Source organism: Mercurialis annua, linkage group LG3 (genome assembly GCF_937616625.2).
Source record: "Mercurialis annua linkage group LG3, ddMerAnnu1.2, whole genome shotgun sequence".
NCBI lineage: Eukaryota > Viridiplantae > Streptophyta > Magnoliopsida > Malpighiales > Euphorbiaceae > Mercurialis > Mercurialis annua.
In genome coordinates, this window is record NC_065572.1 from 16641524 (window position 1) to 16667425 (window position 25902).

Below are 25902 nucleotides of genomic sequence, written 5' to 3' on the forward strand. Positions count from 1 at the left end.
TTACTCTTGAAGAACTCTAAGTCAAACTCAAAGGGTTTATAGGAAAAGTTGGAGAAATCACCCAAGAACTTCAAAACTTGAGGTTTATGTTGAACTCAACTCCCAAATCACTCAAATCTTTGAATTATAAGTGTTTAATCAAGTGTTTAAAGATTTTTTTAAGGTTTCTCTCACAAGATATTCAAAAGATCATTATAGGGGGTGAGTTAGGGGCTAAAAATTGCTCCTAGGGTTTTTGGTTCGCACAAGAGAAGCCAAAACTGAATATATATACAAAATCCAGGATAAACGAACATTTATGGATCATTTAGATTATGAACGATAGTTCAAAAGTTTGAACGATCGTTCAAGGGTTCGTTCACCCCTTTGTCAGATCGGAAAAAACTTTGGACGATCGACCAAATTATGAACGATTGTCCAAACGATCATGGCAGCCAAAAAATTGTTTTTCAAGGCTAAAATGAGGTGTTAAACGCTTGAAACGAAAAGACAAACATCAAGGAACACTCATCCCACTCGAAACCACACAAACACTCCCCAAAGATCACATAAACAAATGAATTCGCCACCCGGCCAACGATACGTGCCAACAACACAATACGAAAAGCATGTAAACGTCTTGAATGAATCCAACATCGAATACTCATCCGAAATACATGGGATACACATATGATAATCATCAAGAGACAAGAAATGTACCACATATGCTAACCCTAACACAACACGATCCAAAATCAAGTCAGAATCACAACGATAACATGCCGGAAAAATACGGGATATTACATTCTCCCCCTTTAGGATAATTCGTCCTCGAATTATAACAAGCATGCATCAACAAACCAACAACCAAGGGAACACATAAATAAGAAATACAAATCACATAACACATAGCATACCTCGTGGAAAAAAATAGATATCGACTATGCATATCGGACTCTGTCTTCAAAGTAGACTTCTAAACTGAGTGATTACGCCACAAGACCTTTACCATATGAATCTCCTTGTTTCTCAGTCTATGCATTTATGTATCCACAATGCTTACGAGTTCTTCCTCATATGTTAACTCTTAATTTATCTTTACATTTTGAGGAACTATCACATGAGAAGGATTAGAAATGTCCTTTCGTAACATCGACACGTGGAACACTGATGAACCAATGACATATATGGTAGCAAAGCCAACTTGTATGCCACCGCTCCAATCTGCTCAACAATCTCGCACGGTCCCACATATCTTAGTGCTAACTTCCCCTTAACACAAAAACAAACAACACCCTTCATCGGAGAAACCCGAAAATACACAAAGTCACCAACTTGAAACTCAATATCATTGCGTTTTAGATCCGCATAACTCTTATGCTAACTAAAAGCGGTTTCTAACCTCCACCTAATCAATGGTACCGTCTCCGAGGTAATCGCAATAAATTTTTCTCCAAACAACTTACGCTCGCCGACCTCCTCCTAACAAATTGGAGATCAACATTTGCGCCCATACAAAGTCTCGTAAGGTTCCATCTTAATGTTAGAATGGTAACTATTGTTTCACGAAAACTTAATCAACGGTAAGTAAGTATTCCAACTACCTCCAAAATTTATCATACACATTCTAAGCATGTCCTTTAAAGTTTCAATTGTCATCTCGGATCGCCCGTCCGTTTGATGATGAAAAGAAATAATAAAATCCAACCGCGAACCAAAAATCTCTCATAACTTCTTCCAAAATCAAAAGGTAAAGATCGAACCTCTATTTGAATTAATTGACACTAGTACACCATGCAAACAAATGATTATATCGATGTACAATTGTGCCAATTAATTCGTCTTATAAGAAATCTTGATTGGAAGAAAATGAGCCGATTTGGCCATCCGGTCAACAATCAGCCAAATGGAATTAAACCTTTGTTGTATTCGTGGTAAACCAACCACAAAGTCCATTAAGCCTTTTTAATTTTCACTTTGAAATAGGGAGTAGTCATAAATATCCAAATGGTTTGTGACGTTCTAACTTCACTTGTTGACAGGTCATACAGTTGGAAACGAATTCCTAAACATCTTTCTTCATTCTGCTCCATCAGTTCGTACCTTTAACATCATGATACATCTTAGTGGACCTCGAATGTACATTATACATCGACTTGTGCGCTTCCTCTAAAATCCGATTTCTCAAATCATTGACATCCGGAACAAACCACATATAATCATCTTAAGAGCTCCATCGACTATTATGAACTCTGAGTTCCCATCTTGACAAACCTCATCCATAATGCGTTTTAACTAAAGATCCTCGACTTGTAAAACTTTATTCCAACAATCAACACTTTAGAAATCTGAAAACAGTAGACCAACTCAAGAACTCTTACGACCCGAAATCTCAAGTCGATACCGCTGCTAAGGAAAGGGTGTGGCAACCCTGAAACCCGTAGCAAGCCTTAAAACAATGTAAATTTTTTGCTTTTCAAAACAAACATTCATTCAAGAAAAATTACCAAAATACATATAACCCCATTTAAAATAAATATCAGAGTTAAAACGCTTATCATTAATACATAACCATGAAAACACAAGTCTACTGCAAATTTCTAGAATAAACATCTTCTTTCCAGGTTTCGTATAACAATGACTTCCGATAAAAACTTCGGAAGCTTTCTTTGATCAATTTGGTCTTTCTTGTAAAATTAGATGGACGACGGGGTCAGTATAAAACTGAGTGAGTTTATAATATTACTAAGGCTAATCCCCTGAAAAAACCTCCACCTTTTATTCCCTTTTCGTTTGCACCCTCACGTTGTAAAATCACCAATTTTACCCAAATCTGCACCTTTCGTTTTCAATTCCACCCTCAATTATTAAAATCCACGCCTTTTGCTTTCAATTACACCCTCAAGCATTAAATTGATCTTTTTTCCAATGCTCCATATTTTAACAAATACTTAAAATAGTCCCTAATGTTATAATTAAAACGAAAAAACTATCTTTCTAAAATTTTAAAAATTTATTTTAAATATTATACAAACCTTTTTATTTAAAATTTGCTGATTTTATTCCAAAAATAAATTTAAATTATATTTTTATATCGTTTTTAGCTTAATTTTTTTCGAAATTCTTTTTACCCTTCGGCAAATCGAACCAGCTCTGGTTCGTCTTCCATGGAACACGAACCATGGGAGGAAGACAACCAGCTCGTCTTCCTTAAGGATGCCTAACCGCCGCACCGAAAAATCGGGGGGGGGGGGGGGGGGGGGGTGGGGGGTTCCTCCATCGTCTTCCTTCCATGGAAGACGACCAAATGGAGTATTTTTATTAATTATTTAGTTAATTAAATTAATATTTTTAATGATATATTACAAAAATTATTTAAATTAATTATAATATCAAATAAAGTAGCGAGGTCGAATAAAATCGAATTTGAATTTATACAAAATAATAATATTTATTGTATTCAATAAAAATTTATTATTAAATTTTTTTAATTTGTGGAAAGTATTTTTTTTTTTAAATATATTATTAAGCCCTATTCAGTATACATGTTTAATTATTAAGTATTGATTTGAACCTTTGTCAAGTGAAAAAAAGGTCAATTTAATGCTTAAGGGTGGAATTAAAAACGAAAGGTGTGAATTTGGGTAAAATTGGAGATTTTACAACGTCAGGGAACAAACGAAAAGGAGATAAAAGGTGGAGGTTTTTTCAGAGAATTACCCTATTACTAATAAATATTACATAAAGAGTAAAAACCTTTTAAAACCGCTTTATATAATAGTCTTTATGAAACTATACTTAAAACTCTTTTTCATTTGAACTCAAACATCATATACTTTTAAAACAATCAGATAAAATATTTCATAATATCATATATATATATATATATATATATATATATTCTATAGCTTTCATTTCATAGTCATATTCCTTTGACCTCACCCGCTTGATATCGATAGCAAAACCAATCGTTGTATCTGAAACACCTGACATCGATAGGAAACCCAACAAATGAGATCGATAGCGAAGCCAACCGATGTATACTATTCGTGTTATACGCATCGCTCTCATATTAGTTGTTGATACATTACGTTTAACTTTACAATTACGGTGAGTCTTAATTCAAGTTATTATTTGAACCAAATTGACATAGTGTGGTTGTTAATGAGGCAATATTTTATTATTACACCAATCCCGAGAAAACATACTCCACCGAGAACTATGTCTCGAGAGCCTCTACCGAGTTATTGGTGAGATACAAGTCCCGAGAGATAACTCACCGAGTTACCTTGTATCTGGAAGTATTATTATTAATACAGATCCGGAGAGATAACTCACCGAGTTACCTTATATCAATACTTATTATTGAGTGTGCATTAGTACAATCTTTCATTATTCTTATTCGATGTTTTTGTAGGTTATGTTTAGTTCTTTGATCATTTCTCAGATCATATCTAATACAACACATCTACATACATTAAATCACTCATCTACAAAACATTCATATTTATCATCATACATATTATCATGTGTTTGTTCGTATATTGTTTGTTATTTGTTCTTGTATCATACTAGGTTTACCCCCCCCCCCCCAGTACTTCTTTTTTTATGACTTATTTATAACATATTTGTTTTGTTATTATCAAACATAACATGTTAAAAACATATAATAATTCAAAATATATTCAAAACCTACATACTTTCAAAACATAACATTCCAATTCATATAGCCAATAATATATGAAAATATTGGGCTTTATGACTACTTGCTTATCCCAATCGTTAGTCCTTTACTCCTTGCGTCTGTAGTCTCCCGAGTGGTCGTATTTAAGAATTAAACCACTTGTTAATGTCTGAATACGACTAACTATAGAATTCTTAACTCTTATTTGTATTATCAATACTTTGTTAGTGATATGCACTAGGTCAATCATGTTTGACCATGTTTTGACTTTATCATTTTGTTATTTATTGATTGGCGGTTTTTATCATTTTATGATTAAAATAATTGAATGGTTAATTCTTTCTAAGGTCATCGAGTATGTGACTTGATAGTAGAACCCTTAGGTTTAATAAAAGAATTATATACCATCTATCCCTAGTCTTAATAGAACATTGAGACTAGTATGATGTTGACTGATGATTATGTTTTACTAATCATGTATATGAGATATTAAGTCAAATCATAGGTGCTATTTGAGAAATAAGGCACTGGATGACCCACTGTGAGAATACTACATAGATCACTGTCATAAGTAATTCTCATTACAGTTCTATTAGTATAATCCTTTGACCTTGAAATCATCATGGATTTCCACATAGCTATTTCATATTTTGATACAGTCTTGCATTATCTTTAACAGGATAATGGAATAGATTGTCATTGGATATGAAAGTAACTATGTGAGAAATATGAGTGACTGAGAAGGAATTTGTCCCTCATTTATTTGAGTAAGATATCTATGGGCCCCTTGAAGAAGATAGACTGAAGGAAATGTATGGCCATGCTAATTGATAAGGAGTTATCATTTTCAGTCTACTTAGAGTCAAGAAACTAATGATTGAATATTATAAGGATGACAGGACTATGCCTTATGTTCAATCTGGATATCGAGTGACAAAGGGATTAAAATATTATTGTAAATGGTTAAATCGGATTGTCGATATTCATTTAACTTGGGTAGTCATAATGTCTTGCTAGAGGCCACTTATGACTTGTGGGCTGAAATAGGGATTTCGGGCCTACTGCCAACGTTATATGAACCTACAGGGACGCACACTAAGAATAGGCCCAAAACAGTTATGGGTTGTACAAGCCCAATGTGATTAAGTGATTAATTATTATATATATATATATATATATATATATATATATATATATATATATATATATATAATTCGTAATATATATATATATATATATATATTAATAAATATATATTAATTCGAAATTAAGGATAAGTGTTTTCCTTAATTTATTATTTTTTAAAGATAATAAATAATTAATATATATGGATGATTATCAAAAAAGAGTTTTTGATAAACATAAATTTGTAAGAATTGCAATGAGATTGAAATTTGAATTTGTCTCAAACCCTAGTGTTATTGTATCACTATAAATACACATTAAGCAATTGGTTTGAGAATCACGAAATTCATTATTCACTAAATCACCAAAATTCGAAATTGCTTGTGAAGCAATAGTGCTAGCACACAAACACTAGTTTTGGCTAAAGTCTGTTCGCGTGGATACTCGTAGAGGACGCGTTCTTTTGGAGGCGTTCTGATCCGAGGCCAGGTATCACCAAAGTGAACCACCTCCTTCCTTCCTACATTGCTGTTGAATTCGACATACAAGTAAGTAATTATTCTGTTAATTCGAATTACATGGATCTTGGTTTTGGTTTTTAGATAAATTTTTGAAATTCCGCTGCGTTATGGACCTATAAAACCCAACATACTTCACTATAGATAACCCGTAACTTTAATCATATTAATATAACTCCACTTAGTTATAATTCTCATTCCGAGATAACGCTTATATGTTTCGATAAACCAATAATAATTCATTTCAATTCTTAATTGAATCGTTCGAATTAATTGGAAATCGAAAAACCGTATTGAATTCCATAATTAATCGATTAAATTAATTAAAACATTAATTCGAGTACAACCTAACTCAAATCTGTAATCCAAACGATTAAAACAGTATCAATTCGATATATCATTCGATAAACTTTAATTATGAATAATAGACTATTAAATACTAAAAATAAATTTAATTTGTGATAAATACCTTATATACTTGTGGATTATCGAAGAAATAGGAGTTAGAATCGAGAATCGAAGAATCAAAATCAGACGGTTTTATTTTATTTTATTTTAATTTTTAAAGATTATGTTGGGCCCCGTTCAGTCCCACTTAATTATTTAAAGTACGTCCATATTTCATGAAACTTTAACGATAACTTATTAAAAATATTTCACGAATATTAACCCTGAAAATATTCGCTCAGGACTTATAAATTATTTTATTTTAATTTTCTAAGGTTTCTTTAATCCTTCTCAACTCGCTTTAGCGATTAAAAATTTCCAATCTTAATTACTTATCCCTCGATAAGTAAAATACGTCCTCTACGAATGTTTTCTTTAATATTTGGACTTCAAAACATTATTTATATAATTTTGATTATTAAAATTTGACCGCACGTCATATTCTATTCTTTTAAATTTGTGGGGTAATACATTATCCCATTCTTATAAAAATTCGTCCTGTAATTTAAAATCTAAAGCCATACAACTTAAATAACCCCCAAAACACTTTTCATATATCGAGCTTTATGATTTACGTAGCATAACTTAACTTCAAACAAGGGTTTTTGAATCCCTATCTTAACAACATTCATTTCATGATTCATACATGAATGCTTACAGTGAAACTAGCTTATCGTGAAATGTTCACAATAGAACCAGCTTACTGTTTACATCTTTCTTACTACTCTTTGTGAGAGGAGTGGGGTTAAAGGGCCGCTGCCCAGGCTTATGGATGATTTCGGATTTGAAAAGGTTAGCAAAATAGAGTCGCCACCTAACTCAGCTAGAAAATACCTTTTATACCGACTGGGTAGATCTCTCTCGCTTATGGGTGAGACCACTTTACATTGGACCAAAAGACCCGGTTCATGGACATTTCACCAAAACTCTTGTATTTGACTTATCAATTACATTTTATTTACTAGTCATATTTGGTTATTTCTTATCTAAGTATTCATACAATTCATAGGATAATGTAATGGAAAGTAAACACGTAGGAAAGCAATAAAGCAAAGCACTAGACTATATAAGACGCGGATATGACTCTATCTGGACTGGCATGTGAGGCAAGTAGCAAGTACTCCTAAACATACATCTAACCCTGAAATATCTATCAAAAACAAATATTGGCTGGTCTGGATCATTGTTCATTGATAAAGCCTAAACACAGATGTCTGAGTTAGATCGATTCTATTTAAGTCAGCTTGACTGCCTATACAACCTTCTAATTACACTTTCATGGCAATCCTATGATTTCTAGGTGATTTGCTCGACTTGCTGGATTTAATTATTAATTTGTTTGATTAAGTCCTTAGCCTGTTAATATTGGATTTGGACATGCTTTTGTAAAACGTTTAAACATTTTAAGCATACAAAAAGGCAGGTGATATACTTATAAGGTTAGAGATACTTTTAAACCTTGTAGACCGAAGTGTCTGTCATTCAATATGATTTGTCTATTTATGTGGTAAAAATAAGGACCTGGTCAGAACATGGAAGTTCTTCGTCTCGCCGATACAGATCCTCTAGTTCAAACCGGGGTCAATTCGGAGTTCAGAAGAACCCCAAATCGCGTCTGGAAGTCTCAGGTCTCGTCAGATTTGGACTTCAAGACCCGGTTGGCTAGATAGATTACAAATGTGGGCCTTGAGGCCCGCAATAAATTGGGACATGCCTGTTACAACACAAATTAAGATCCTACAGCTATTTATATGTCTGTGGACTCAAATGGGGCCCAACTCCAAGTTCAAACGAATCTGGAAACACAAAAAAGAGATCTAATTTGGTTCTGAAAGATCTGGAAACAAAGAATAGAACACACCACAAAGACAAAGGGAGTGGTGGCAGTTCCAATCCATAGTAGCGACGGTTCCAGTGCGGGGGACGGTGGCAATTTGTCGTTTGATTAAGGTTTTCATGCAAAACACTCCAAAAACGCTTAAAATGCACTAAATAGGTACCTGAATTGAAATCTAAACGTCCTAAGCACTCAAAAACGTCATAAAAATGTGTTTATAAGCTGATCTAGAGGCAAAGATGACAAAAACATTAAGCATGGCAAAAGGCAGTTTATGGTTAAAAATGGCAAGTCTACCTACAGAACTGATTAGATCTGGAATTTGCGATCAATTAAAGCATACAAAACTTCTTAAAATGCATTTTTTCTAATATAGATATGTTCTAAACATGGCATAATTATCAGAATTAACAATTCTAGTAACCATGGCAATCATGAAAAAATAACAGTTTAAGCTATTCATCAATTAAAACAACATATCTTAGAGATCTGGCATGCAACATGTGAAAAAAAGTGATAGAGATGAATATAGGGTCCTTAGAAGTACCATTCTGAGTCCTTGGCTCGTTTTCTAGTGATCCGGATGTAGAATCCAGCTTTGGATCTTTGTACAACAGTTCGTTCTTAAGTAATTAAAGCGTATCTAGCTTAATTTTGGACTGGAATTGACTAGTGTATGTGGTGGTGCAGTAGGTTTCGACCAAACTAGTATTTTTATAGGGTTCAGTGTTTGATTCTTCGTCTTTGTGCTTCCAGTCCGACCTTTAGTTAGGTTGTCCTATGGTCCTATTTATAGTGATTTAGGTTAACCTAGGATTTACTAGGTGTTCGTATTGCATCAGGAATACTAGAGTGTGTGGAGTGATAGCTTTTGAAGTCTAATTAGGATTATGATTAATTTAAAATTTACCTTATTAATTTATGGGTTAATGTCAAAAAAAAATCACGAACTTTACACGTTTTTTCATTTTAATCATGCGGTTTAAATTTTCTCATTTTCATGCACGAACTACCACTCTTTCCCAAATTCATGCACGGTGCTGAGGTGGCACTCATTCATTGGTGTAAAATACCTCCACCTCAGCAAATTACACCAATGGAGCCGTGACACCTCAGCACCGTGCATGAATTTGAGAAAAATGGTAGTCCGTGCATGAAAATGAGAAAATTTAAACTGCGTGATTAAAATGAGAAAACGTGTAAAGTTGGTGAATTTTTATGACATTAACCCTTAATATATTAGTTTAACTTTGGAATTAATTAAGTGTGCCACATTAAATATGGTTAAAAGTTGTTTTTTTGTGCTTAAAAGTGTTAAAAGGACTTCAAAGACTCTATGGGTTTGAGTATAGTCAATTTAACCCGTCAAACTTGAAAATTGGCACATAAACTTCTAAGTATTATAATTTGTCCAATTTCTTAGACTTGGATCAAAATTTCTTTGGATTTTATATGTTATTTACAATTAAGTACATTTTAAACCCTCAAGTTTTGCAACTACACACATATCTAAGTAGCTTAAATCCGACAAGTGGACCACAAGCTCGTCACCCGGATAAATTTATTTGGAAATCATCATTGGACGCTTCAGCCCCTTATCACTTTCAACCAGTCCGGAAAATAGCTGTCTATAATTTTTCCCCTCTTTGACGAGAATTGACAAAATAGGTCAATTATTGTCAAAGAAATAACTCGTTGTTCGACAAGCAACAAGGATACTATCCACCATCAGATATACTGCCGGCAAACTTGAGACGGACGACCACACCACGGTCCCCGCCGGTAGTTTGGCAATGCCCTTGTCCGAGCATCGCCAGTTGGGGTGTATGATTCTGATTCCATGCCCCCTGTTTTCGGTGTACTACGTATCTAGCTGAGAGTAGGTCTTCTCAACTGTCCTGAAGGTCATCCATTGAGCATGAACTTCCTATTGTGTGCCCCGTAGAATGGAGCTATAAACTCTCAGCCGTCCTGAGAGTGATACAATGGGTTGGACCCCTGGTAATTATCTTGTCCGGTACTTCTTAGGTTTTCAAAAGGGACATCATCCCCTTGGCCGTCCCAAAGGCCACCCTATTGAGTAGGTACCTTATAATTATCTTGTTTGGTTCCTCCTTAGATTTGTATAGGGAACAACATCCCCTTGGTCGGCCCAAGGGCCAACCTATTGCATAGGTGCCTGGATTCCGTAGTTATTCTACAACTATCGGAGATGTCTGAAGTTTATTTCAACTATTGTAGACAATATCTGGGTGTTGCGTTCTGCATATACTGGATGGTGTAGCGATGTCTTTCTATCATTAGCCGTTTTGATCCCATCTTCTGGGGTGGCTTCTAGACCATCCACTAGGGAGGTTTCTATATCTGCTATGTCCTCTAGGAATTCTTCTGGTCTAATCCATTGGGAAATTCTTCTAGTCTGATCCTTTGAGGAATTCTTCTTCTCTGCATTTTTCTAGTCTGCTCCTCTACGGAATCATTTTCTTATTCAGTTACTACGTTGGTTGTTGAATTTTGAACTCTGGTGTAGTCTTGTTTGGGTGTAAAAAGGACTGAGGCAGCTTTCATCCTTTTGTGGGCTTATGCCTTATAAGTGTTCGGAAGATGAGACTTTCTTCCTTACTTTTTCTCCTCGTGTCTCTCTCTTAACTTTCTTTTCTCTCAACCTGCAAATTCATTTCGTTTTGATTTACGATATGGCATCCCTATGGAGACCTAAGGAGCCATGCAGGGATTCCGATCGACAAGCCATTCGGGAGCTTCCCTATTGGCTGCATCCATAAAGGGTTACTATGTGATGCACATCATTCTGGATGCGTGAGATGTGTGATATGAATGAGATGCACATGCATGATATACAGGGTCAGTTAACACATAGCACGTAGCACTTAGCATTTAGCATGTAGAGTAGTTGATATCACATAGATATATTGTTCTTTCCAACCTTTCTTCTCCAACACACTTGTTCCGGGCGAGGTTTCATTCCTAATATTTTTGGTCTAGACCCTTGCATTGCAATGCAAAAGTAGACGTATTCCTACAAGCTCTCTTCTAAAAATTCTAACACAGACAAACGACTATTGTCAATGTAAGAATTGTTTGTCCACTTAATTGGAATGTGTGCAAACATAGAAGAAGGTAGACCTGGCGGTCCCCTTGAAAGAATTTCTGGAAAGTAAGTGAACTTGGTGGCTGGTCAAGTGTATGGATTGACACTTGAATGGACTGGATATTAGAGGGTTTAACCAAGATGGATTTTACTTGATTGGATCAGGTATTTAGGTCTGGCCTAACATGATATTTTTGAAAATCTGGTTTTGAAAACTTGAAAAATTGTTAGTCCTAACCTAATACTGAGATTAAAATAGGAATTTTGAAAATGGATTCGGAATCTTTACATTGACATCATGCCTTAAATACAAACATTGTGTTGGGTAATTCCCTAGAGGCTTGTGTGTAATCTGGAATGCATGTAGGCTGAGTCGATGGGTTTTAGTAGTAACCGGTTTAAGGTTCCAACAGACAAATATACCTTTGACGGGTCTCTTCAATCACGAGTACAAGCGACCAAGGTACTAGGCTGTGAGTGATGCTACTCCACATAAGACGTTTGAGACGTTGGGGTGCAATGCCAAAACGTAAAATCGGATATGATCATCGGGGGTAGTATAGGGTTTCCTAGAGAGTAAGATGAGAAGAGAAAGTCTAATGTGATGCAGGCGGTGCACATATGTCAGGACAATAAGAGCTTTCGATATGACGCAAATCATGTGGTTGTGTCCGAGGCATCTGTGTTTGAAAATAATTTTGAAAACATTTTTAGTTTTGATGTTTCAAAAACAGTTTTATCATCCCCATTGAAGTCGCCACTGTGAGTGGAGCAGGGTTTGAGTGCCGCTCGCTCAGGCTTATGGTTGACTTTGGACTGGGAAGGTCTGAAAAAATAATGTAGTCGCCACTTAACTCAGCTAGGAAATGCCTTTTATACCCATTGGGTAGATCTCCCATTCTTATAGGTGAGACCATCTTACATCAGACAAAAAGACTGGGTTCGTGGACACTACTAAAAGTCTTGTATTTGGCTTATCGAACGCTTCAAATATTTGCTTAAAATATCTGATTTATCTCATCTCAATAATCATGCAATTCACTGGATATAGTACTGGAAATGTAAACATGTTTGAAAGTGGTAAAAAAGTAAGACGTGCATATGACTCGACCTGGACTGGCATGTGAGACATGTAGCATGTACTCCTAAACAATCATCTAATCATGGTGGTTTCTATCATATAACAGGCAGTGATGAGTCTTTACCATTTTTTATCTACAAAGTTTAAACTGGATGTCTAAGTGAGGTGAATTTTATTAAGTCACACATTGAATGTCTATACAACCACTAATTACATTTTCATGACAATCCTATGATTTCTAAGTGATTTTCTCAATTTGATTGGATTTAACTAAGTTAACGTGATTAGATTTATTAGCCTGTTAATATTGGATTTAGACATGCTTTAGTAAGCATTAAAACATTGCAAGCATACACATAAGGCGGATATAAATACATGGTTAGAAATACTTTTAAACCTTGTAGACCGTAGTGTCTGGCACTCGATGCAATTTGTCCATCGAGGTGGTCAGAATTAGGACTCAGTCAAAACACATAAGTTCTTCATCTCGTTAATACAAATCCATTGGTTTAAATTAGGGTTGATTTCGAGTTCAGACAAACTCGGAATCGCGTATGGATGTCGCTGGTTCCGTCGGATATGGGCTTCAGGGCCCGGTTGACTGGATAGATTTAGATTGTGGGCTTCGAGACCTGAAATAAATTAGGACAAGTCCATTAAAACGCGTATTAAAATTCTACAACTAATTACATAAACTTGGGCTCAAACGGGGCCCAATTCCGAGTTCAAACGAACCCGGAAATGCAAAACCAAGTATGGATCAAAGTTTGGAAGATTTGGGAGCGATTCTGGATCGAAGAATAGGGGGCACCACGGTGCCAAAGTGAGTGGCGGCGGCACCACTATGTTCAGGCGGCACGCCAGTGCGAAGGAGGGAGGCAGTTTGTCGTTTGGTTCAGTTTCTCATACAAAAACGCTAAAATACACATTAAAACGAACCAAAAAAACACATTGGCATGTACTGGAATCAATTTACAGTTGATACAACACACTTACTCAGATGAAAAACATGTTTTTAGTGTGAAATCATGGCAATTTGAGCAAGAACACACTTATGGCAAGAAAGCGTAAAAAATGTTATAATATGCGTACAAAGCATCATAATCATACGAAAACCGGATATGATTTATAAAACGTGTTAAAACAGCCTAGTAACACGTTTCTAATCAATTTTAATGGCAATCATGGTAAGAACATCGAAATTGATAGTTATGGAAATTATGGCAGTTTTATGACAAAACACTAGAAATCGGCTAAACATGAAATTATAAAGCGTAAACACTCCGGATGTGGAATCCAGCTTTGGATCTATGCATAGCAGGGCATTCTTGAATAATTAAAGCGTATAAGCTTGTTATGGACTAGAATTGATTGTGAACTGTGTGTTTGAGGGGGGGGGGGGGGGGGTTCGGCCAACACAAGGTATTTTTAGGGTTTGTTTTTATTACGTACTGGTTTCACTGGTCCGACCTTTAGCTAGGTTGTCCTGGGGTTCTATTTATAATGGTTAGGGGAAGCTTAGGGGTAGCTAGAGTCTATCAACAAGGTGTTAGAGTTGAGTCAAAATTGTGTAAGCGTGTGAAGTGACGGATTTAGGAGTGTTAATTAGATAATTATTAATATTAAGTTTTGGATTTATTCTTGCATGCTAAGTAAAAGATGATCAAAAGCTATTTTTGGTGCCCGAAAGTATTAAAAACAACTTCTAGGATACTTAGGGTTTTGGTATGGGCAATTTAGCCGATTAAACTTGTAAATTGGCCCATAAACTTATAAAACATTAAAATTAGTGCAGACTTAGATTACAATTTCTTTGGATTTGTATATGCTATTTACGATTAAAAACTGTGAGCGGAGCGGGGTTTCAAGGTCGCTCGCCCAGGCTTATGGCTGACTTCGGATCTAGAAATGTTTTGAAAAATTGAGTTGCCACCTAGTTTAACTAGGAAATGCCTTTTATATTGACTGGGTAGATCTCTCAGGCTTATGGGTGAGATCACCTTAATTTTGGGCGTAGAGAGACTGGTCGGGAAAACTACCCTACGCATTATAGGGGTATCGGAGTACCAACAAAACGTCAACCAGAATATCACTTTTTCCCAAGTATACGGATGCAAAACTGTGCTTCCTATTGGATTAGAATTCAAGTCACTACAGGTTCTCCAAGAATCCAACATCCCAAAAGCTCAATGGTTAGAGGAAAGGCCGCCTAAATCCTCCTACTCGGGGAAAAGAGACTGAAAGCTCTCCTTCACAACCAAATGTATCAAAAAAGGATGGCAAACGCTTTTAACAAGAAGGTTAGGACAAGAGAGATCAAAGCTGGTGATCTTGTTCTAAAACATACACGCTCTCTAACAACTTATCCTAGAGACAAGTTCAAACTGAATTGGGAAGGCCCATACTTGGTCCAGAAGGTGCTAGGAAAAGATGCAGTCTGAATGACCTGGAGGAAAACGAATTCATAAAGCCGATTAATATCGACAAGCTCAAGCTTTTTCACGTTTAAAAATAATATGGTGGGTTGCAAAATCCGCAAAGGACGTCTCAAGAAAAAATTAGGGAACAAAAAATTTGATGAATTGAAAATCCGAAGAGGATGATTCACGAACAAAAGGCAAATAGAGAGAAAATAGTCAATTAAGAAAATCCGCAAGGACTAATTGATAACAGGGGTATGGCCGCTTAAAATAGAATGTCTTTGTACGCCCAAGCTTAAGGTGGTCTCACCCAGAAGCGTGAGAGATCTACCCAGTCAATATAAAAGGCATTTCCTAGTTAAACTAGGTGGTGACTCCATTTTTCAAAACCTTTCCCGATCCGAAGTCAACCATAAGCCTAGGCGAGCGACCCTGAAACCCCGCTCCGCTCATAGTAGATCACACCAAATGACCGGGTTCGTTGGACATTAACAAAAATCTTGTACTTGTCTTATCGAACACATCAAATATTTGCATGGCATATCTGGTTATCTCATCTCAACATAAAAAAAAAAAGTAAACAACAAGATATAATGCTAGAAAGTAAACACGTCTGAAAGCGGTAGACAAGTAAGATGCACAGATGACTCAATTTGGACTAACATGCGAGACAAATAGCAATTTACCTAAACATACATCTAAGCCTGGCAGTTCCTAGCAAGTAGTCAAATAATGGCTGCTCTGGATCAATTTACATGCATAAATCCTAAAACCAGATGTCTAAGTGTGATTGATTTTATCTTAGTCATCTTGAATAAGTTATACAACCACTAATTACATTTTCATGGAAGTCCTATGATTTCTGAGTGATTTAATGGATTTGATTGTCTTTAGATAAGTTAACATGGTTAGTCCTTTATCCTGTTAATATTTGATCTGGACATGTTTTTGGAAAGCAGTAAACAATGCAAACGTACCCACACACAATTGATATACATACAAGGTTAGGAATATATTTAAATCTCGTCGACCTAGAGTGTCTAGTACTGGATGTCGTCTGACAGTCGATGTGGTCAGAATCTGGACTTGGTCAAAACACAAAAGTTCTTCTTCACGTTAATGGTTCAAACCGCAGTCGATTTCAAGTTTGGGTGAACCCAAAATTGCTTTTGGAAGTTGCTGGTTTCATCCATCGTGGGCTTCAAAGCCAGGTTTGTTGGACAAATTACAAATCTAGGCTTCGAGGCCCAAAATAAAAAGGTACATTCTCATTAAACATTTCAACCATCGTCTACAATTAAATATGTACACGTGGGCTCAAACGGGACCCAATTTTGAGTTCAAATGAACCCAGAAACGCGAAAACAAATCTAGATCGGGTTCTAGAGGATCTGGAAATCGGTTATGGGGGTTATGGGGATTAAGGATTGGTGGCGCCACTTTATTTTGGCGTCGGCGCCACTTCTTCTGGTGGCGTCGCTTCATCGTTCTTCGCATTAGTTCTTCGTTTTGGTTCGCTTTTTTATGCAAAAACTTTAAACACGAATGTAAACGAACGAGGAAAACATACAAACATGTATTGGGATTGATATATAGCGTCTAAAATCGAATTAAACACCTAAAATAACCAATTTCATGACAAAAGCACTAAGAACACATTCATGGAAAATAAAGCATAAAAAACAGTTCTAGCATGCGTTCTAAGCGTCAAAATCAAGTAAAATATGGAATTGAGTTTTATCATGCATTAAAACAACTCTAAACATGCTCCTAATCAATTTTTATTGAAATTATAGCAAGAATACCAAAATCAACATTTATGGAAAAAATCGATAAAGTAAACTAATCATGCATCCTAAAACAACAAGCATGCTTAAGATGACATTAAGAGTGATAAGAGTGATTTTTGGGTCTTCAGGAGTACCGTTCTGAGTCCTTGGCTCATTTTCTTGTGATCCGAACGTGGTATCCAGCTTTGGATCAGTGCGTAGTAGCTCGTTCTTGAGTAATCAAAGCGTAGAAGCTTGTCTGATTGAGTAGAATTGACTAGCGTGTGTGTGTGGGGTAGGGTTCAGCCTATGGTGGTATTTTAGGGTTCTCTGCGTTTTCTGTACGTACCAAAATTGGTGACCAGTTCGACCTCGAGCTAGGCCGCCTGACTATTCTATTTATAGTGGTTAGGTTAGAGTAAATCTACCTAGTAGTTAAGTAAATTGTTATTTATTATTTACCTAAAGTTGGAGTTTGAGTTAAAGTTGAAAGAATCTTAAGTGATAGACTATTAGGATTAGAATTTTTTTAAATTATTTTTAATTAAAATCTGTATTTACACTTGCTAGTTAAGTAAAGGGGTGCTAAAAGTTAGTTTTGGTGCCCGTAAAAGTGGCTTTTAGGACCCTACGGATTCAGGTATGGTCAATTTAGTCCGTCAAACTTGTACATCGGCCCATAAACTTCAAAGATATTGCAATTAGTCCAATTTCTAGACTTAGACTGTAATTTCTTTGAATTTTTATAGGCTATTTACGGCCAATTACGTTTTAACCCCCTCAACTTCAAAATTATGCACTGATCGTGCCTGCTTGAATTCCAACAAACGAATCAATAACTCGTCACCTGGATGAATTTCTCTGGAAATCATTATTCGACGCTTCAGTCCCTTATCATTTTTTACATGTCCGAAAAATAGGAGTCTACAATTATGTTTTTATTGCTCAAGTTCGCAAATGTGCACTGATCACGCCTGCTTGAATTCAAACAAACGGATCGATAACTCATCACCCGGACAAATTTCTCTGGAAATCATCATTGGGTGCTTTAGTCTCTTATCATTTTTTACCTGTCCGTAATATAGGTGTCTACAGTGAGTTAATGTATAAATACGTTAATGATTTGAATTATATAATTTATTGAATGTAATGCGAATAATTTTTTTGTCTAAAATGATAGATGTACATGTTTCAGTGGAAATCGCAAGATTCGTACGATCCGAGGATTTTTGTGTCAAAGAAAAAATTTCTACAAAAATTATGTAACCCGAACCTAGCGTTAGAACTTGACTTGTAAGTTGCCCTTGGGTTGTTTCAGACTGAAATTATTATGATAACACGTAAATGACGTATTAAGCTTATAAGGGTTTAATGGTAACTTGGAATTATCGAATAGGCTTTGAATTTCTTTAAGATGTTGTTTTCAATTAATGTTTGCTAAATGTATTTTTAAAGCGCTTTCAACCAATTACGTCATTTAAAATATCATTAACCGGGCCTAGAGAGCAAGTGGCTTCGGCCGATAGTTTAAGATATTAATAATCGGGCTGGAAATGTACGACCTCAGTTGACAAGTTATGATGTTGATTTTTTTTCCGTCGAGCCTTGGATTATTTTATTAGGCCGATACGAAACGAACAAATTTGATATAAGACATTGAGCTTATAGTTGTTAAATTCGGCCAACGAGATGAAAAGTGAGTTTTAAACATCGAGCCTGGAGTTCACAAATTCGGCCAACAAAGATATGAAAAGAGATTTGAAATGTTTATGAAATGATTTTCGAGAGAAAGTGTTTTGAAAACTGGAGCTAGAATCAATAATTGGTTAACGAAACACGTATAAGTAAAAGGTGTAAATGAGTTTTATCATGAGTCTAGAATTAGGCTCTTATTCCAAAATGGTAAGATATTGATAAGGGATTAATGGTTAGATCCGACGAGCACTAGGATCTCAGGATTAGAGCAACAATGAATAAAGATTGAAAAATAGCAAAAGAATTGTGAGCTTCTTTATTTTCTTTTAAATATTACAATTACTCATTGTTTTATTTAATCGCATGGCATACAAAAAGTTTTTGAACACTGGTATGGATCTAATGAAACGAGCTACCTAAGATAACAATAGGATCATGTGCACATCAGTGTTTAATTAGTTTAAGCATGTATAATAATTGATAAATAAGTAATAAAGAAAAAGATGCGAGGCTTTCAGGTGGAAGCCTAAACTCACGAAAATGATATTAAATGATTACATGAACGACATCTAGTGATTGTTAGAGCCATACTCGCAGCCCCAAATGGGTGATGTTTCGAGTAGCTCACAACCTAGAGAAGATCGCTAGTAATCGTTAGGAGCCGCTCGCAGTCTAGGGGGATATTGCCAGAAGGAGTGCTCGTGGCCATGATCATTGGACTATACATATGATAAAATATAAACACACATAACATGAGGATAAGGGTTCCAATATAATTTGCGTTTGGTTTGCATAAGCATGCAATTTTGATTTTGATTAATGTTCATTAGTAAATGTTACAAAGTCACGCAGTTTTATATTGATCCCCATAATTTTTTTATTATACAGGAAAACAGTTTGGTTGAGGTTGCCTTCCGTTCTTTTATTTCCTCAAAATTTTGTTTGTCACAAGTATGTAAAGGAGGTTTTAAATTTTTTAATCCACAATAGCCTTAGTGACCTACCTATATAAAATAAGATGGAAATGTGTAATGTGTTTCACCTATTGTGCATTATGTATATATGGTTTGAAATGCTTAATAAAATGAATGAGAACGTATGTTAAAGATAAGTCTCTCATGAAATGTGTGCTCTCTTGGGTATGCACATGATGGACAATAAGTAAAAACTGAATTATAAGGCCTTCTATGATTTTGGAGCTACCGGTCTCATTTCCTAGGACCGGTCGTGGGTCATGAGATCGGGCTGTAACATTCAATTTCATTAAATTTGATATATTATGGATCTAAAAACTCCAACCGAGTCAAGAGTTATGGCATATGAAAGATTTATGCTCATCATAGCATGAGATTGTGTTGACGCAACCTCAACCTAAAAACGAAATTTTGAAGTTTCGACCTTGATTCCGTCAATTGGATCCTAGTTTTTTCCTACACGACATTCTAGAACATATTTCTTGAAGTTTCAGCTGTTCTATCTAGCAGTATTTTCAAATGAAACTAGATCCATAACTAAACAGTCTTAAGGTTTAAAAGTTTTTTTTACCTTATATGTATAAATAATATTTCTCCTCTGTCTCATTTAGAAAGTCTATTTGTTATTTTTTTATGTTTCACTTGAAAAATCTTGTTGTACTTTTTAACATAATTTTTTTCGCTGACCGTTTGTTTATTTTAATAGTTAATTTATATTACAAGAAAAATTAATATATGTATAATTCAAACGTATAATTAATAAGGCAGAAAAAATGCTATGTATCTTCTTAATATGTGTATAAATTAATGAAAAAATATTTTTAAATGGGACGAAAAGAATAGTTTTTAGGGTTAGTGTCATAAAAAATTCACCAACTTTACACGTTTTCTCATTTTAATCGCGCAGTTTAAATTTTCTCATTTTCATGCACGAACTACCATTTTTTTTCAAATTCATGCACAGTGCTGAGGTGTCACGGCTCCATTGGTATAATTCGCTGACGTGGAGGTCATTTTACACCAATGAATGAGTGCCACCTCAGCACCGTGCATGAATTTGAGAAAAAATGGTAGTTCGTGCATGAACATGTGAAATTTTAAGCAGCGTGATTAAAATAAGAAAACGTGTAAAGTTGGTGAATTTTTTTTAATATACATTTATTGTTATTATCCAAAAAGATGGCATATTAAACTTTTTACTTATTTTAAGAAACTATAATTAGGATAAATTATACCAGCGACGTCTAATTTGTTTAAACGGGTATCTTAACTTTATAAAAATCTATAAAAGGAGCGTTTTTAGCCATTTTTCAATCACCGACAACTAATAGAATCAACAATAATTTTAAAATTTGTCGATATGATTTGAAATTATTATTCCATATATAAGTGTAAGATTGTGCACACAATTTCCATTTTTTTTAGAGATGCTTACAAAAATGTTCAAAAAAATATATTTGTAAATTAACCTCATCCTATAATTTGAAAATAATACCTCGATGGGTGTCAGAATTAACATTTTTACTCTTGTACTTTCGTTTCCTGTTCCAAATTAATCACATTCCAACGTGTTTTTATTTAAATTTGTTTTAACCAGTTTTTAAAAAGCAGTTTCGAAAAGGTTCCACTAGGTTTCAAATTGTTTGAAACGGTTTTTAAAAGTACAATTTGCAACCATTTCTAAAAAGAGTTCCTTACCATTTTATAAGGTTTCTAAACATAAAATTGAAAATAATATTTTTATAAATTTAAAGAGTAGGAAAAAAAACGTTAGAATAAGAGAGCAAAATAATGTTTCAAAACCGAATGATTTTTTACAAGTAAAGTTACAATTAAAGTATTTTTTACAAATTTTCTTTTGATATAGGGCCATTTGGCGGATGCAAAATAGAAATTAAAAAGTTTTCTAATTTTTGCGAGAAAATTATCCTAAACTTATTTTTTACAATAAAAATATAAATTATGGGGTTATTTGACCGAAAAATGAAGAGTTTTGGGGTTAGTTGCTCAAACAAGTAAATATTATGTTAAATGACCATGTGTCACAAGTTCAGGCGGGCGCGTTGACCTTTGTTAAAAAGGGAAATTATTTATGTCTTTAAACATACTGGTGACTGAAAAACAGCTAAAAACGCTTGTTTGGTACACTTTAAAAAAATTAATATAGTAATATAAAAAATATGAAAGTTCAAACACTAAATAGAAGATTTAAAGAAGCTCAGATACCATAGGTGTGATTTTTTCTTTTAATTATTATAATATTAACTCATCTTGTTTTGTTCATTTTAATTCAAATGTAAAATTAATTATAAATTGTATATAATTGATAATTATTTTTAGACATTTAAAAATAAAAGTGTACAAGTTTTCTACAATAGAGATAATATTTATTTATTTTGCTTATTTGCAAGCCACAGGAAAAGATTACCCCAGAAAAAGCAGCACCAGGCAAATTCATTGGCATAAACAGAGAGTCAAAAACAGATGACTAAAATTGCTGACAATTCAAACACACACAATATTATTTTATTTTTCAACATTTTCAATCCACCATGATTAAGGCACTTTCTCATTAATAAGGAGTCTTAAGTCTTCCACTCCATAGTTTCCCACATAAGCACTTCCCAAGAACTTTACAAAAACAGACCTCCCTGCTTTATATAAGAGACTTGGCCAATTTGTTGCACAAAAGAAAATGTCAAAATCTTCAAATACCATACATAACATGTAATGTAAATGAACAAAAGGTATAATAATAAATTAGTGAAAATCAAAAATTCCCATCATAGAAAAACTGGGAAAATGTCATTCAACCTGGGGGGGTATGCCTATGGCATATTGACAAGAGGTGGGCTACTACAGAAACTAACAAGCTAGCTACACCCCCTCGAAAAATTGGTTACATCTAAAAAAAAGGAGCACGATTTTCGCCCGTCAAGTCCCTCGAACTACAACTTTCTAAAGAATTGCATTGACTTTCTGGATACTAGGTCTACCACCTATAACAATTCTGCAGCCACACATCACTTACTAATACAGCCCTATTTGGTGTAAACCACAGCATGAATCTTCCAACATTTACAGATATACGACTAAGTTTCCGAGATATTACAACAAGCTCAGCCACTTTCTCTTATGCAGTTTCCAGGCAAGAGATATTTGTACTTATCGACATTATTCAGTAAATGTGAAGGAAGATGAACTGCCGAATAAGAATGAGGAATAGGTCCCAACTTTCCTATGATCTCCTTGAATGTATATTCTTCGGGAATCATGTCAAATAGATCAGCTCCTTTACAGATAATATCTTGAACTCTTTTCGGGTTCAGAAAATGAGAAAACCTCACCCGGTCATAATGGCTATAAGCTTTCATCTTAAATATGAAATCAGTAATGTAGCGAAAGCAAAAGCTACAGTGCCAACCCGAATCTGCCAAAAGAATATCCGCCTGACGATAATGTGCATATCTAGTTTCCCCAGTCATGTACCTGTGAACTGAAGCGCGCCAGCTTTTGCTGTCTAGATAAAATTCAAAAGAATACAAGTAATTTCTTAACTGAAGATGAAGGACAGGTGGGATGTCGTCACACCACCTCAAGAGATCAATCGTGTGAGCACTAGGAATCTCGTCGACATCAGACATAATCAACAAATCATCATCTTCTATACCAGCTATTCTAATTAGTTGGTCCAATGCTACTCTCTGATAAGCCTCTTCAACAAAGGGGTTTTCGCCTTTCTTAAATCTCCCACCAATTGTCCCATAAGTCAAACGGGGCTCTATAAATTTAAACTTGTCCCTATTACGTGCAAACACTAACGATTTGGGCAGACCAGTAAAAGTTGAGTTTGATTCTAGGAGAACAAATTGTGTAATATAAGGATACAATTCATTCCAACGAATGGTGAGAATATCTACCTCATTACTGAATAAAACAGCATCAAAAACCCGTCTAGGTGATTCGCGAATTCCCCATCCGTGAAGTCTGCAAAGAGACTCCATCGATACATTCTCATGATAATAGTGAGGAACAATATGAAAAGATTTCGGGGGAGATTCCCATAAAGGTCTCAGAAAGTAAGAAATCTTCTGGCCATGAACATACACACCAACTGTCGCTAATGGAATAACCACGAACAACAATATGTAAGCTTTGATATCCAATCCTCGCAAGATACACTTCAGTCTTGACATGCTTAAAGCTGCTCGAGACGACTGCTGCCATAAATATTAACAAATTCAAATTAAATAAATGAAGACAATATCATCATAACCACATTAATCAACCAAAAAATTATACTTTATCAACTCAGAGAATACTTCAAAAAAAAATAGGCATGACCAAGCAACATGTATGTTCGATATCAGATTACCGAAATCCGATCCGAAATAGAAACTATATTTACAACCAAAGGAAGTGAATAAATGTATTAGCCATACATACAAAAAATAAAGCAGCATTTTTACATTACAGAAAGTATTAACCAAATAAAGCAGAAACAACTACAAACCATCCATTTTATGAATGGAGATAATTAATTTTGACATCCATTCCACTTTACCACACAATAAAAATACTGCAAATGACCACAAATTTGAAATATTCAGATGATTAAGAATTCATCTGAATATACATTGTCAGTTCCTTACACCAGTAAAAACTACAAACAAATTGGGGCAGCAATTCATATAAAAATCGAAATAACCAAATGACCATTGAAGTTGAAGAAATTAACTCAATTCAATTTTTAAAAATTGAAAAAAATCAACAAAAATTAATAAAAAGAATCACCTGGCCACAAACTTGTTCACAAATATCATCCGTTTTCTTGGAATTATAATAGCCGTCAGCCATGTTTCTGAATCAAAAATTCAATCCAAACCCAAATTTTTTTTTTAAAAAAGGCAGAGACTTTAGAAATAATTTATAAAAATGAAATCCGGAAACAGAAATCCCGCAAAATCCCACAATTCTCTCTCTTTCCCTCACGAACACAAACCCAATAACAATAGCCGTTTGGTAGTTTTTCTTTTCCTTTTTGTGTTGTTCAGATAAATAATTTATAACACAAAAAATATGTATTAATTCTTTAAAATTTATGTTTTCAAAAGCCCATCTCCTCCTTATATAATGATTTTTTTAAAACTCTGACCACCGTTCGATAACATAAAATATTTTCGATGGTTTTAATCTGACGGATACGAACTTTTTTATTCGGAGATTACTATGTTGTTGGATTTATTGTAATAAACTTTGTCCAACAAGGATTGTGCTGATCTGGCATTCGTAGGCAGTTCAGGCATATTATTAGGAGCCGGTTTTCACATTTTCCTAAATTAAATTGTTTTTTTTATCCAAAATTGTAATATCTTATTCTCGAGAAATTCTTAGGTAGACTCGGTCTACCACGTCATCCGTATACCAAACCTATCACATTATGACACGTCATTAAAATGATGACAATCTTGTAAAATTATTATTCAAAAGTGTAAATAAGTAAAAAACGAATTTATAAGATTGTCATCATTTTAATGACGTGTCATAATATGATAGGTTAGTTTACGGATGACGTGGTAGACCGAGTCTACATAAGCATTTCTCTTTATTCTCATGAAAGTTTATGATTATTACTAATGTGCCCTTAATTTCCTACTTGATTAAGGATTCTAATTATGGGTAATCGTGGTAGATGAAAAGGGAAATTGGACTTTAGTTATGTGTTTATAAAAATCTAAATGTAATAAGTTTTCTTTTATTGGTAAAGAGTATTTTTATGATTTATGGAATTCAAAAATAAAAAGTTTAACTTTGGTAGGAAGATCTGTTTGGAATATGAGGAGAAAGGGTTCTACCTTTATTGGATTTTTATTAGGTACATTTAGGTGACTTCATGTATCGTTTTTTTATTTTAAAAATAGAGATGTTGTAATTCAAATTCAAAATCTAATAAAACGATATATAATACGAGTGATGTTATATAATTTCCTTTTCAACCTATCTGACGAGTCAATAAAAAAGTGGATGTATTAGAAGTTGTTTTATGAAATACATGTTTTTGAAGGAGAATTGGACGAATGAAATGCTGCCATGTAAGAAAAACATACAAAATGGTGGATTAAATAGTATTTTCTATATAATGTTATCCGTCAATTTTTCTTATTTAAATATGAAATAATAAATGCATGGAATCAGGTTTAAGTAAAAAAAATTCTACAAAAAATAAAAACAATAGGAGAAAGAGAAAACACTTTAGAATGTTAA

At 34.5% G+C, this 25902-nt stretch overlaps 1 protein-coding gene across 3 annotated transcripts; it reads right to left on the bottom strand.

Annotated features, from left to right (window-relative positions):
- Positions 1-22371: 22371 nt before the first annotated feature.
- Positions 22372-24733, bottom strand: LOC126675465 (uncharacterized). 3 transcript variants are annotated; one of them, XM_050370109.2, is made up of 2 exons: positions 24433-24733; positions 22372-23855 (listed from the first exon to the last, which is right to left on the bottom strand). In XM_050370109.2, exons 1-2 carry the CDS (start codon positions 24493-24495, stop codon positions 22758-22760), a joined length of 1161 nt encoding a protein of 386 aa, XP_050226066.1. In that variant the 5' UTR covers positions 24496-24733; the 3' UTR covers positions 22372-22757. The 3 variants fall into 3 exon arrangements, with proteins under 3 accessions (XP_050226066.1, XP_050226065.1, XP_055961228.1); XM_050370108.1 differs by having other exon boundaries at positions 22372-23858; XM_056105253.1 differs by lacking the exon at positions 24433-24733 and adding an exon at positions 23941-24055.
- Positions 24734-25902: the final 1169 nt, after the last annotated feature.